Source organism: Rutidosis leptorrhynchoides, chromosome 2 (assembly GCF_046630445.1).
Source record: "Rutidosis leptorrhynchoides isolate AG116_Rl617_1_P2 chromosome 2, CSIRO_AGI_Rlap_v1, whole genome shotgun sequence".
NCBI lineage: Eukaryota > Viridiplantae > Streptophyta > Magnoliopsida > Asterales > Asteraceae > Rutidosis > Rutidosis leptorrhynchoides.
The window spans coordinates 130,114,543-130,129,602 of record NC_092334.1 but is presented as its reverse complement, the minus strand read 5'-3'; the positions used below and the strand labels follow the sequence as shown (position 1 = coordinate 130,129,602).

The 15,060-nt window shown below is 34.2% G+C and overlaps 2 protein-coding genes across 6 annotated transcripts; both read left to right on the top strand.

Annotated features, from left to right (window-relative positions):
• Positions 1 to 1,040: 1,040 nt before the first annotated feature.
• Positions 1,041 to 10,347, top strand: LOC139891402 (pectin acetylesterase 8-like). Of its 4 annotated transcripts, none has more exons than XM_071874367.1 (12): positions 1,041 to 1,202; positions 7,538 to 7,620; positions 7,775 to 7,907; positions 8,018 to 8,097; positions 8,180 to 8,266; positions 8,515 to 8,639; positions 8,776 to 8,836; positions 8,956 to 9,009; positions 9,445 to 9,522; positions 9,594 to 9,699; positions 9,815 to 9,927; positions 10,038 to 10,347. In XM_071874367.1, the coding sequence occupies exons 1-12, from the start codon at positions 1,067 to 1,069 to the stop codon at positions 10,125 to 10,127; spliced, it is 1,146 nt and encodes a 381-aa protein (XP_071730468.1). In that variant the 5' UTR covers positions 1,041 to 1,066; the 3' UTR covers positions 10,128 to 10,347. The 4 variants fall into 4 exon arrangements, with proteins under 4 accessions (XP_071730468.1, XP_071730467.1, XP_071730469.1 ...); XM_071874366.1 differs by having other exon boundaries at positions 9,782 to 9,927; XM_071874368.1 differs by having other exon boundaries at positions 9,782 to 9,927; positions 10,028 to 10,347.
• A 910-nt stretch (positions 10,348 to 11,257) lies between these two features.
• Positions 11,258 to 14,037, top strand: LOC139891401 (mitochondrial import inner membrane translocase subunit TIM17-2). 2 transcript variants are annotated; one of them, XM_071874364.1, is made up of 2 exons: positions 11,258 to 11,310; positions 13,066 to 14,037. In XM_071874364.1, exon 2 carries the CDS (start codon positions 13,076 to 13,078, stop codon positions 13,757 to 13,759), a length of 684 nt encoding a protein of 227 aa, XP_071730465.1. In that variant the 5' UTR covers positions 11,258 to 11,310; positions 13,066 to 13,075; the 3' UTR covers positions 13,760 to 14,037. The 2 variants fall into 2 exon arrangements, with proteins under 2 accessions (XP_071730465.1, XP_071730466.1); XM_071874365.1 differs by having other exon boundaries at positions 11,267 to 11,310; positions 13,076 to 14,037.
• Positions 14,038 to 15,060: the final 1,023 nt, after the last annotated feature.

Sequence of the window (15,060 nt, the reverse complement as noted above, 5' to 3'; positions counted from 1 at the left end):
TCAATCTGAATCTACTAAGTAGTTTTCGAGTTTTTGAGTGGGGTAAACCAATTAAGATGTTTCATTACTATCACATACATTTTAGATATCACAATAACAAAATTAATGAATGAAAATCAAAAGTGATAAATCTTTTATAAGAATGGTAAGTTATCAATACGTATATTTGAAGCTAACATGTATAAAACCAAAACAAAAGTAACAATGATTCAAGCATGGGACGTGGAGTACGTTATTTCTAAACATAGTCTATGGATGACTCACAGTGGAGTGATCACTTCGTCTTCATCCACGTCTTCACCGTCATGGGTAATGGTCCCACCACGATCAAGGTGAAGGTTTGTTTAAGTAAACATGAATTTAATGTGATTTTTAGTATGTTTTGTGTTACTATATAAAAAAATTTGAGATAATTATGTGTGCACGGGTGTTTTTTGTATGACCCTATAGATAAATTTGACAAATAATTAGTTTTAACAAATTATAGGTTAGTAGAAAAAAGTTAATCGGACAAAAATGCCATTCTCATTGTTTTGGATTTATTGTAGTTGATGATGACACCTATTTGAGAAATTATTTATCATTTTTAGTGGCTAAATTAGGTAGATACATAAGTCAATCATTTAATCGTCTAATAATAAAGGGAGAATATATATAACATATATATTAAATGAGTGGTGATATATATACAACTATCATTTTTATTTCATTCACCATAAATCATGCATTAACATGTTGTACTATACAACCTGTTAATGTACAGTTGTAGTGGATGAAGTAAAATGATGTTGAATTTATCAATACCCCGTATTGAATTATATAAGGCATTGTACAACATTTAAAGCTCACAATACAAGTATACAATAGAATAATTATGGTCTATAAATAATATTATTTGATATTTGATATTTGATATATATTTATCACCTCCCTTAAATAAGTCAAACATGACTTGCCACTTCCAAAAGACCAATATTTTACTCCACAAATAGTGCAAAGCTATAAAATGATGGAAGGTGAAGTTCAAATATTGCATTTGAGGTGTGTAAGAAGACTACATACAAGAATGGCTGTTATATCAACTACAAGAGAGCTGCTTAAATACAAAATATTACTATTAAGTTTTATGATTTTTCTAATATTACAATGTTCTGAGGCAGTGAATTTAACTATTCTTCAAAGTGCTGTGGCCAAAGGAGCAGGTACTTATTCATTCACCTTTATATATTTATGGGCCTGTTGTGTGCAGAATCTAGTTTAAACCGGCATAAACTGTAACGCACCCAAAGCTAAAGTAATGTACTAATCGGATATCTTCATATTACAAGTAAAAATCGTATATTAATTAGTCACAACCTTAAGCTTATAATGCATACAGTTATTTATCAAACCGATGTGAAACAGTTTGATCTTTTTTCAAACTTGAAGCGTAGCTTACTGTTTATATACATTTTTATTTTTCAAACTATCAAACACCTGTTTCTGTGTGGTTTATTATCCTGTTTAGAAATTGTTTACAGAGGTCCATTGCTTTAGTAACCATAATAATTAATTACTCTCAGTATATTGATTAACTTTGTCTATGTTATAATTCAGTAGGCTTATAACTACCTTTAGTGGTTTGATTCTTGATGTTATAATTCAGTAGGCTTATAACTACCTTTAGTGGTTTGATTCTTGATTTAGAATACTAATAATGAAGTGTAAGAACAAAGATGATAATGGAGAGAAAGAAAGAAACACTTTGTAAGTGTGAGAAATGGTGCCATTTTAATGCTTGCATTCATGAGTATTTATAGCCTAAAATCTCAATATAAAAATACATACTTTGTGTACCAAAATTGACTATATGTATACACCAAAATTGACTATCCATATCTATATTATTATTATTATTATAACACTCCCCCTTGGATAGCAATTTTATTTTGTTGAAGATCAACTATAAATTACTGCCTCGTTAAAAACCTTGCTAAAGAAAACCCAGTGGGAAAAAACTTTAGCTAAGGGAAAAAGAGTGCAGCATGGAGTTGACTCCCCCTCAAGTAGACATCGCTTCAGCTGTTACATCTTTTGAACATGTCTCATGCCAATGTTATGAACGTGTGTTCTGAAAATAGCAGTTGGAAGTGCTTTCGTGAAAAGATCAGCAGAGTTTTTGCTAGATTGCACATATCTCATTTCAATCTGGTTGTCCTTAATGAGATTTTGAGTGTATGAGAAGAATCTAGGTGGTATGTGTTTTGTTCGGTCACTTTTGATATACCCTTCTTTCATCTGTGCTATGCAAGCTGCATTATCTTCATAGATAGTTGTTGGACTTTTATCGCGTTCTAGTCCACAAGAATCAGTAATGAGTTGTGTCATTGATCTCAACCAAAAACATTCTCGAGTAGCTTCATGTAATGCAATCACTTCGGCATGATTTGACGATGTAGCAACAAGTGTTTGTTTTTGAGAACGCCATGATATTGCAGTACCTCCATTTAGGAATACATATCCAGTTTGAGATTTAGCTTTATGTGGATCAGATAAATAACCTGCATCTGCATAACCAACCAAATCTTGTTTTGATTCGTTAGAATAAAATAATCCTAAATCAGTAGTTCCTCGAAGGTATCGAAATATGTGTTTGATCCCATTCCAGTGTCTTTTGGTAGGAGCAGAGCTGAACCTTGCCAACAAATTAACTGCAAAAGAAATGTCAGGTCTTGTACAATTTGTAAGATACATAAGAGCTCCAATTGCACTAAGATATGGTACTTCTGGTCCAAGAATGTCTTCTTGATCTTCACATGGACGAAATGGATCAGCTTCAACATTGAGTGATCTAACAACCATAGGAGTACTTAATGGTTTTGCCTTGTCCATATTGAAACGTTTCAAAATCTTTTCAGTATATGTTGTTTGATGTACAAGTAAACCATTAGGCATATGCTCAATTTGTAAACCAAGGCAATACTTGGTTTTTCCGAGATCTTTCATTTCAAATTCTTTCTTTAGAAGTTGAATGGCTTCATGGATCTCTTTATTTGTACCTATGATGTTAAGATCATCAACATAAACAGCTATGATCACATATCCGGATGTTGTTTTCTTAATGAAAACACAAGGGCAAGTAAGATTATTTGTATACCCTTTGCTTATCAAGTAATCACTTAATCGGTTATACCACATACGTCCCGATTGTTTTAACCCATATAAAGATCTTTGTAATTTAATCGAATACATTTCTTTGGGTTTTGCATTTGATGCTTCTGGTACCTTAAATCCTTCAGGTATCTTCATATATATATCACTATCAAGTGATCCATATAGATAAGCAGTCACAACATCCATGAGATGCATTTCTAAATTTTTAGAAACTGCCAGACTGATTAAGTACCTAAAAGTAATTGCATCCATAACAGGAGAATAAGTTTCTTCATAATCAATTCCCGGTCTTTGAGAAAAACCTTGAGCTACAAGTCTAGCTTTATACCTTGTAACTTCATTTTTCTCATTTCTTTTTCGGACAAAAATCCATCTGTATCCTACAGGTTTCACATCTTTAGGAGTGAGAATGATGGATCCGAAAACTTTTCTTTTATTGAGTGATTCTAATTCAGCTCGTATTGCTTCTTTCCATTGAGCCCAATCATGTCTATTTTGACATTCAACCATAGATGTTGGTTCTGGATCATCATCATTATTCATGATGTCATATGCAACATTAAATGAAAATTTCTCATCAAGATTTTTCATTTCATTTCGGTTCCATAATATTTTTGAATATGCATAATTGATTGCAATTTCTGTATTGACATCATCAATCTCCTCTGCAGTAGGAGTACTGATTTGTGGTTCTTCTTGAACACTTTCTTTTACTTCATTATCAGCTGATTTTCTTTTTCGAGGATTTTTATCCTTTGAACCGATTGGTCTTCCACGTTTCTGACGTGGCAAAGATTCATGAGTGACGTTATTGCCAGCTTTTGGAATTTCAATTCGAGCTGGAGTATTTACTGCTGGTATATATGATTTTGTCACCGTTTTTGTATCTGTAAATGCATCAGGCAATTGATTTGCAAGTTCTTGTATATGCATTATCTTTTGAACTTCTGTCTCGCATTCTTTTGTGCGAGGATCAAGATACTTTAATTGAGGTTCACACCATGAAACATCATTTTCTTTATTTTTCATTTCTCCCCCTAATCTAGGGAACAATGTTTCATTAAAATGACAATCAGCAAAACGTGCTGTAAAAACGTCACCTGTCATAGGTTCAATATACCTTAATATTGAAGATGTTTCATATCCAACATATATTCCCAACCTCCTTTGAGGACCCATTTTTGTACGTTGTGGTGTCGCAATTGGAACATACACTGCACAACCAAATGTTCTAAGATGGAAAATATTTGGCTCTTGACCAAAAGCAAGTTGTAGGGGGGAATATTTATGACTTGCACTTGGTCTGATGCGAATCAATGCAGCAGCATGTAAAATTGCATGACCCCATATAGATACAGGGAGTTTTGTTCTCATTATCAATGGTCTAGCGATTAACTGTAAACGTTTAATCAATGACTCGGCTAAACCATTTTGTGTATGCACATGAGCAACAGAATGTTCAACAACAATTCCTATAGACATGCAATAGTCATTAAATGCTTGAGATGTAAATTCACCAGCATTATCAAGTCTCACCCTTTTAATGGTGTAATCAGGAAAATGAGCTCTCAATTTAATAATTTGGGCAAGAAATTTTGCAAATGCCACATTACGGCTTGATAACAGACAAACATGAGACCATCTGCTAGATGCGTCTATTAGAACCATGAAATATCTAAATGGTCCACATGGTGGATGAATTGGTCCACATATATCACCTTGAATTCTTTCAAGAAACATTGGTGATTCTTTCTCAACCTTAAGTGGTGAGGGTCTAGTTATCAATTTTCCAAGAGAGCAAGATGTACATGGAACCATTGTATCATGATGGATTTTTCTATCCTTTAGTGGATGTCCATGAGTACATTCAATAATCCTTTTCATCATTGTTGATCCTGGATGGCCTAATCTGTTATGCCATAAACTGAATACACCAGGATCAATATATTTTTCGTTAACTACCATATGTATTTCTGGTACATTTATGTGTGTATAATGTAATCCAGAACTAAGTCTTGGCAGTTTTTCAACCACATGACTCTTGTCAGTGATACTTAAATATTTCTCATTTTCTGTTGTCACTGACTGATAATCATACCCGTTAAGGTATATGTCGGAGAAACTCAATAAATTTCTGCTTGACTTGGGAGAAAATAAGGCATCATTTATTAAAAATTTTGTACCATTTGGTAGTATGAAATTTGCCTTTCCTATCCCTTTTATCAAGTTAGCAGGTCCTGATATTGTATGTATAGTTCCTTCCGTTGGTTTTAGATCATTAAAATATTTCTCGGATTTAAGTATAGTGTGTGTAGTTCCACTGTCTGCTATACAGAGATCTCCACCACTTGATTGATGTTGTATTCCAGCAAAATTCATATTGAACTTCATATATAAGAAATAAATAGTGAGTACATTAATATTACACAATATTTTAAACGCAAATAGATAGTACTGAAACATTTAGCAAACATAATGACAAAGACAGACGATATTAAATCGTTTATTTTTCAAAAGACACACAGCTTAAACATTCAAGAAATCTTCATATAAATCAGATGGTTTCTCAGTGACTGTTGGATCAATATTATCCACAAAATTTACTTCCTTTTCTTTACCTTTCAGCGAATCCTGATACATCTTAACAAGATGTTTAGATGTTCGGCAAGTATTAGCCCAGTGGCCCATTCTACCACATCTGTAGCAAGATTCTTCAGAATTTTTAGAAGAATTTTCTTCAACATCTTGTTTAATGGGCTTGTTTTGTGGTTGATATTTATATTTTCGTGGATTACTATTTCTTTGACCACCACGGCCACGACCACGACCACGTCCACGCCCATTACCATTACCATAAGGATGGTTTCTACCATAGTTATGGCTTTTGGCATGATGATGGTGATGGTTATTATAACCACGACCTTGCCCGCGTCCTTGTCCCTGTTTATAATTATTTGCAGTATTTGCTTCAGGGATTGCAAGTGTACCAGTAGGACGGGATTGCTGATTTTTCATTAATAGCTCATCATTTTGCTCTGCAACTAAGAGATATGAATTAAGTTCAGGATATGTTTTGAACTTTAGCATTCTCAAATTTCTTTGCACTGTGATGTTTGCAGCATTCATTGTGGAGAAAGTTTTCTCCATCATGTCTGCATCACTAATTTCATGTCCACAGAATTTAAGTTGTGAACATGTATTATACAGAGCTGAGCTGTATTCATTTACTTTCTTAAAGTCTTGGAACCTTAATGTTCTCCATTGTTCCATTGCAGCTGGAAGTAAAATTTCTCTTTGATTATTGAATCTGCTTTTGAGACCTTCCCATAAAACAAGGGGATCTTCTACAGTCACATAATTATTTTGTAAGCATTCATCAATATGTTGATGAATAAAGCAACATGCCGTAGCTTGTTCTTTTTCAGAACAAGTGTTGTTTTCATTTATGGTTTCAAGAATGCCCATTGATTTAAGATGCATTTTTACTTTTATAACCCATGGCATGTAGTTGTTTCCAGTTGATTCTAAAGGAGTAAATTTAAGCTTTTCCAGATTCGACATTTTCTATTATCAAAAATTAAAACAAACATCATGATAAATTAGAGTCAATTTATATTCATAAGTATATAAACATTAAACATAAATTTAATATAACATAAATGATAAGTAGGTGACAGTGTCGACCATGTGTAAGCAATCATAAATAAATGTTATATAACAAAAATATAAATATTAGTAAACATAAATGAAAATTTGGCGACAGTGTCGACCATATATTTTTTCAGGTGGTATAACCGACCTATATCATTCTGGTGGTATAACCGACCATATATCATTTTGGTGGTATAACCGACCAGATATCATTTTGGTGGTATAACCGACCATATATCATTTTGGTGGCAGAGCCAACCATATTTAGTATTAAGATTATCGTGCTGATAACGTGTTATAATTCAGTAGGCTTATAACTACCTTTAGTGGTTTGATTCTTGATGTTATAATTCAGTAGGCTTATAACTACCTTTAGTGGTTTGATTCTTGATTTAGAATACTAATAATGAAGTGTAAGAACAAAGATGATAATGGAGAGAAAGAAAGAAACACTTTGTAAGTGTGAGAAATGGTGCCATTTTAATGCTTGCATTCATGAGTATTTATAGCCTAAAATCTCAATATAAAAATACATACTTTGTGTACCAAAATTGACTATATGTATACACCAAAATTGACTATCCATATCTATATTATTATTATTATTATAACAGTCTAATCCCATTAAGTTGTCCTTATTAATAATGTCTCCAAATTTAAACTTTTAAAGGTATTTATATTATATTTCTAATTTTAGAAAGTTGTAACTAAATAAGGAAGTTGATGGGTGCAGTTTGTTTGGATGGTAGCCCACCAGCCTACCAGCTTGATAAAGGGTTTGGAGATGGTGTCAACAGTTGGTTAGTTGATTTACAGGTATGTAATTAATTAGCCATGACTTTTAATTAAACTTTAAATGGTAGAAACTCATAAACTTAATAGTAAAAAATTATGAACATGTTAATGTTAATTAATGAACACAAACTTTAACCGTAACTCAACCCCTTTCGTGTGATGATATCGTATTCAGTGGGGAGGATGGTGTGATTCAGTACAAGATTGTATCGCTAGGGTAAATATGAGCAACGGATTAGGATCATCTAAGTTTATGTCCGAATTCGACTTCACTGGGATCTTGAGCAATCAAAAAAACCTGAATCCAAGTACGAATTCATCAATATTTACTTCATCAAGTCAACTCTTACATATTTGCTTATTATTGAACCAGTAATTGAAAATGAAGCTAAAAAATCAAGATCTTTTGTGGTTTCAGACTTTTATAATTGGAACAGAGTATACATGAGATACTGTGACGGATCATCATTCACCGGAGATGTGGATAAAGTCGATCCTGTAAGCATTCATTCAGTCCTCTATAAACCATGCATAATGATATCAAAGCACAAGTTTAACGTTAACGTTTGTATACTTACAGGTCAATAACCTTCATTTTCGAGGTGCAAGAGTATTCGATGTTATAATAGAGGAGCTTTTGACCCTTGGAATGAAGGATGCACAGAATGTAAACTAACCCTCTCTTTCTATTCATTAAAAAAATACTAACGACAGCCTTTAAGGTGCATAAAATTCAGGCTGTTGTTAAGGTGCATAAAAAGCTAGTAAAATTCAATAAGTGCCACATTAAAGTCAAACGTAACCGCCATGTACAAGTTTTTATGCATCTTAACGACAACTCTTAGGGCTGTCGTTAGCAGATTTCTAAAAAAGTTAACCTTTTATACTAAATGAGTAACAATAAAATGTCGATAGGCTCTTCTCACTGGGTGCTCGGCTGGTGCGTTGGCTTCAATACTCAACTGCGACAAATTTAGAGGATTTTTACCATCAAGTACTAGAGTAAAATGTGTTCCTGATGCTGGTTATTTTGCTCATGTGTAAGTTAATCATCATTTTTTCATTAATAAATCGAAAGTTGCACTTTTATTGTACCATTTAAACAAAATTTTAATTTTAATTCTAATCCATATGCATATGTTGCTAACTATATATATTAATGTTACGGTTTAACAGGAAAGACCTTTCAGGAAAGTATCTTACATCACAATACTATGACAGAATAGTTACATTACATGTACACGCTCTCTCGCTCCCACAATATAATATCAAGTAAAAAAAAAAAAAATTTACAGTACGTATTATTAACAACTAACTGACTTAACTAACTAACTGACTTGTTACGGTTTTAATTAGGAATCAGCAAAACGTTTACCTTCTGGATGTACATCAAGTATGAAACCTGGTCTAGTAAGCTCTCGTATCCTACTACTTTGGTTGTTCATCTTTTGCATATCTATTTTGATTTAGATTAGTACTTATATGCAGTGGCGGAGCCCGTAAATTTTTTCACCGGGCGCAAAAAAAAAAAATTAAAACGTAGCGATTTTTTGGCAAAATATAGAGGTTTTAGGGCAAAATATAGAGTTTTTCAGCAAACTTTGGAGGGTTTTTTGGCAAAATACGAAGGTTTTGGTGTAAAATATGAAGGTTTTGTGGTAAAATATGAAGGTTTTGGGGCAATATATGAAAGGTTTGGGGCAAAAAAATATCCACCGGGGGCAAAATCAAAAAACCGAAAAAATTTGTACTAAAAATTGCAAATTCACTGAGGGCGGGCGCCCCACCCTGCTCCTTCATAAGTTCGCCCCTGCTTAAATGCTGAATTTTGTATTGTTATTGCAGTGTTTCTACCCACAATTCGTTACGCCTTATATTAATACACCTATTTTCATACTGAACTCAGCTTACGATACATGGCAAGTAAGTTTCATAAACATAGTTCATGACTTTTTATTGTAGTTTTTTATTTTTAATTGAATTACTGTGTTTAGGTGGACTACATATTGTCACCGAATGCAGCCGATCCTAACGGTGGCTTCACCAAGTGCAAGACAAATTTGAGTGAATGTTCTGCGACACAAATCAAACGACTTGAAGGTAATCAATGCAATTAACTTAATTAGTAGACTTGTTCGATTTGAATATCGTTAAGGTTTTGTTGTTTCTCTTTGAACTACAGAATTTAAGTCTGATTTTTTAAAGGCGGTTTCAGTCACTGCTAAAAAGGCAACTAATGGGATTTTTATCAATACTTGCTACACTCACTGCCAATCTGAAACCCAATCGGCATGGCTAGGTGATCCTGCTTTGAAATTGGGCAACAAGGTAATGTGGTTTACTTGGTCGTAAAATTTTGCTACTTGAAAAAAAAAAAAAAAAAAAAAAAAAAAAACTGATATTCCGTCGTTTTGTTTCTTAAAATGAGATTTTTGCAGACCATGTCAGGTGCAGTTGGTGATTGGTTTTACGACAAAAGTGAGTTTCGAAAGGTTGATAACAAAAATGTGTCACCTCACTATTGTTAGGTTTCGTTCGATGATCAATCACATTGACGATGCAAGTATGAGGACAGCATGGGCAAGTGCTCATTCAGAGCTTTTGGTTTTTATTCAGAAAAAAATATGTTAGGATATGATACAAAGAAAATGAAGTTAATAGTGAAACATAAGTTGTTTAATGGTCTACCAGTTAGTTATCTTGTTACTTATCATAACAAATGGTTTATAGTGACAACTTTTTATATTAAAGCATTACATTTACATACATGTATAAACCTTTATATATAAATTGATTTTAGATAAGTTGAATTTGATCTTGATACAAAGTTAGCTCGGTGAACTTCAAATGATGAAACCAAAAGACCAGTATGAGGAGTCAATTTTAGAATCTGGACAAAAACAGTTTCGAGATCAACACAACCGGACCCATATCGAATACGAGGTGATTTTGATTAGTTACAACTTACAAACCACTTCATTTTGCCACCTATACATTTTTAAGGGCCTTATACCCAAACGACATTAACCCTGTCAGTGTTGTAAACGACATCCGTTGCGACGTCCGTTGCGATGTTTTTGTGAGTAGCCCATCTTGACCCCGTCCCGTCTTCTAATATGTCGATCAACGGTCAAAAGTCGGGTCAAATGCGGGAAAGGTCAGGTCAACGCCGGTCAAAAGTAAAAAAATCGGTTAAAATCGGTCAAAAGTCTGGCAAATTGATCAAAATTGACGTAGTTTAGTGTTAGATTTTTGTAATATATTAACGATAATAACGATTATAGGTACAAACCGGTCATCGAAGGTTTTTTTCTTTAAAATATGTGTTTATATACTTTTATATATATATGAAAGTCAATGTCTGTCTCGACCCGGTCTCCATGTTTATCCCGACCATCTCGATCCGGTTCACGTCTTTTTCAACCTTGCTTGCAATCGGTGATTTTAGTGGAAATTCGAGAAACAAGAATTTGATTAGTGAGATGATAACTGTTAACAATCTGCTAAACCAAATAATGTGATGAAACAAACTTCAAATGCAAAATTAAAAAATATTATTATTATTTGGTCAAAATACAAATAAACAAAAGTTAAGGGGGACAAGTTGTAAATTATGAAACATTTTAGGGGTTTACTACTTTGCGTTTTGTAGCATTTGGCCCAACACTACACCATCTTCCCCTGAAACCCGTTCCCTTCATACAAACGCAGGTAGATTCTTCATAATCACTTTCCTAATTATATTTTTAATATGTAATTTTCATATTTTTTTGATTTTTGAGCTTCTAATTATCATCTTTTAGCTATTATTTGAGCTGATGCTGATTTGATTTGATTTGATTTAGGTTAATATTTAGATATAGATTTGCTCATGTGTGTTAAAAATTATGTTAAGTTTTTAGATAATTAAGTCACGATCCGATACATAGTTATTAAGTGTTGTGTTCTATTCTTGTTTCGTATAACACGCAAGTCTTTGGTGACCCTTATTGTATCCAAAGAAATTAGGGTTCATATTTCTCAAAAAATCTATATACAGATTGTATTTTTTAGACTAATTGTAGACGATGTTTCTATTGATCTTACGATGCCTGTAATCTGATCTAGTGGCGGAAATCACTAGAACGAAGGTAAACCGAGAATTGGGTCGTATTGGGGTCGAATTAGTCGAACCTAGGGTTTAATCTAGATTAAAATGACACTTAAACGATGCTATTCGGTGGTATTTGGTGTTGGGATCAACTGGGACGCATAATAGACAATTTAGGGTTATTAGGATGTGTAACCTCATAAAGGAGGTTATGACCCGTATATATATACTGCATATCAGACACAGTCGGTCGACTGTGTTAGACAGTCGGTCGAGTGTGTGACACAGTCGGTCGAGTGTCAACACACTCGGTCGACTGTGGATGCAGTTTAACTATTGATAATACAAATATTAAAGCGCACATACACATAGCAAATCAATAGTCACAAAACGTTATTACATGACCAAATGTATTAAAACGATAAATGACTAAGAACTAGGGATTACATACACCAACACTAATTGAACCTGGTTTGTTGATTGTATGATTTACGATCCTTATCTTCGATATGATTGAATTGAAAGAGTTTGAACTCTAATTGCAATCCAAATCCTTAAATATTAGAAATGTTCTGATTATTAAGTTAGTCATGACATTAATGTGTGGTACAAAATCGTATCAAACTGGTTCTGGTCGGTTATGTATTAAATAATTAGTGAGTTGTAGCAGCTTGAACTAGCTTTTGCTTGCTACCTTATAGTTGTGTATATTACGAGTTTTACTAAACCGTCTTCTAACAAAGTATGTAGTAACAAGAGAAACCTCTTACAACTAACTAAAATGAGAATGCTAATCACGAAACCGGATTTTGAGAAATTTGTCCCGAGTTTAATCGGTACAATTTCTTGATTGTAATGTTAACTACAACCAGAAAAACACTTTACCTTAACTGTCTACTAAGTTGGACCATAAGTTCTTAGTCAGTCTCATAAGCTACGACAGTTTTGATAATAATGGTTGCAATATTTCAAATGACATTTATAGACGTTCTATTTTTCTTGCCTGCCAATGTTTAGCATTTCAAAAAGTAAGTGCTTTTCGGTAAATAAAAGCAGGTTTAATTGTTTAGGTGATCTTTGCGATCAAATATCCTGCTATCTTTTACCCAAGTTGACATTACAAAAAGATAGAATTACAATATAGTATACTTTTTTTTTCTCATTTGGATCAAGTAGCTATACTTGACGTTGAACAATGAACACATTTTAACTTGAGTAAATCAACTTGTGTTTAAAATGATTGAACAACCGTTATGATTGGACAATTTCAATTTTCACTAGTTCATGCTTCTCATCATCTTATTAAGATTTAAATATATAAATATATTTCTACTGGCATCATTTTTCATTTTCACTTATTAATTTCCAAACTTTAGTCTTTGACAGATGGGAACACCAGAAACCTCTCGTGAACCATGTCCCGACCGTATACTTGACGACGTAGGTGGAGCCTTTGGCATGGGTGCAGTTGGAGGTGCAGCCTTCCACTTCATAAAAGGCACCTACAACTCACCAAAAGGTGAACGCTTAACCGGAGGAGTTCAAACCGTTCGAATGAATGCCCCACGTGTTGGTGGCAGTTTTGCAGTTTGGGGCGGCCTTTTCTCAACTTTTGATTGCACAATGGTTTATGTCCGCCAAAAAGAGGACCCTTGGAACTCGATTATAGCCGGTGCGGCAACAGGCGGTTTCCTCAGTATGCGTCAGGGACTCGGTGCGGCGTCCAGGTCAGCAGTTTTCGGTGGAGTGTTACTTGCTATGATTGAGGGAGCTGGAATCATGTTAAATAAGATCATGAGTGCACCTCAAAATTTCCCTCCAATGGAAGAGGCCATGCCGTCTAACATGGGTGGGGTACCGCCTATTTCAATGGGACATTTACCTAATCAAGCTCAAGTGAACATGGATGGTATGACATCATCGCCATCATCATCATCATCATCATCATCATGGTTTGGAGGACTGTTTGGTGGTGATAAGCAACAGGAGAATGTCCCAAGCAGTGATGCAAAAACACAGGTTCTAGAAAGTTTTGATGCTCCAAACCCGCCTTCTTTTGAATACAAATAAGCGGCGATAAAGGTTTCATGACGATTTTCATGCTGCATTTGCTGTTTTTTGAAATCTGGGATCGATAAAGTTATATGTGGGTTTCCGTAGTGCATGGTTACCTTACTGTAATCGAACAAGTTTTGTTTGTAGGACGTTGAGGGATGACTTTCTTTGCCTTATGGTAGAGGAATGGCCGTCTCTCGTCTCCCTCGTATTTCGTACTTACTATATCGAGTATTATTTATGTTGCTTAGTTTGTAGGATATGTTATATGCAGTTATTTAAATTTTAATTTATGTACCTGTGAACCAAATCTAGGGTGATGATATATACACAATCAATTTTTACACATACACAACCAAACATGTTTTACAGTGTTGTACAGTACAACACTGTCAAGCATGTTTGGTTGTGTATTTGTAAAAATTGGTTGTGTAGATATCACTGCCCATCTATAAAACTACAGTCAATGACTCCAACGTTTTTTTATTATTTTATCAAGATAAAGTTTGGTACGGAGTAGATTATAGTTGACGAGGATTGTGATGCCCATTAGATAATATCTTTAAAGCTGATATCTAAAAGCTGTAATCTAATAATTTACATATCTATCTATTATTATTACCCTTATATACTAATAGTCGTGGAAAGTTTGGTCGTTTGACCCCATATATACTAATAGTTATATACTAATAGTCGTGGAAAGTTTGGTCGTTTGACCCCATATATACTAATAATCGTGGGAAGTTTGGTCGTTTGACCCCTAACCCCGCCCAAAATTTGGTCAAAACGACATTTGACAAAACTTCACCCAAAAAATGCAAAAAACCCTCCAACTATCGACAACTTACATAAACTACCCTTAAATCCAGGAGGGTAAAACGTCAATTTACTTAATTAAAATAAAAAACTCCCCCAACCCCTATGACAGCCCGTATCTTCCTCCTCGCTCCGAGTTAAATTCCACCGACCACACTGTTAAACTCGAAATATTTTTGTGAACAAAACGAAACTAACTACGTTCGAAACGGACACTTTTTAAAAAACGCTAACCACAACGACAGCCCGTATCTTCCCGCTCGGCGCGAGTTAAATTTTTTCGAAAGCAGCGTCGTAATCGAAATAATTTTATGAACAAAACGATAAAAGGTACGTTTCGAAACGGATACCTTTTAAAAAACGCTAAACACAACGACAGCCCGTTTCTTCCTGCTCGCCACGAGTAAATTTTCCCGCCACTCACATTATGACCCGAACGCCACCGCCGCAACGCGCGGTCGGTAACTTTCTAGTTATATCTATCTATAATGATGTATCTG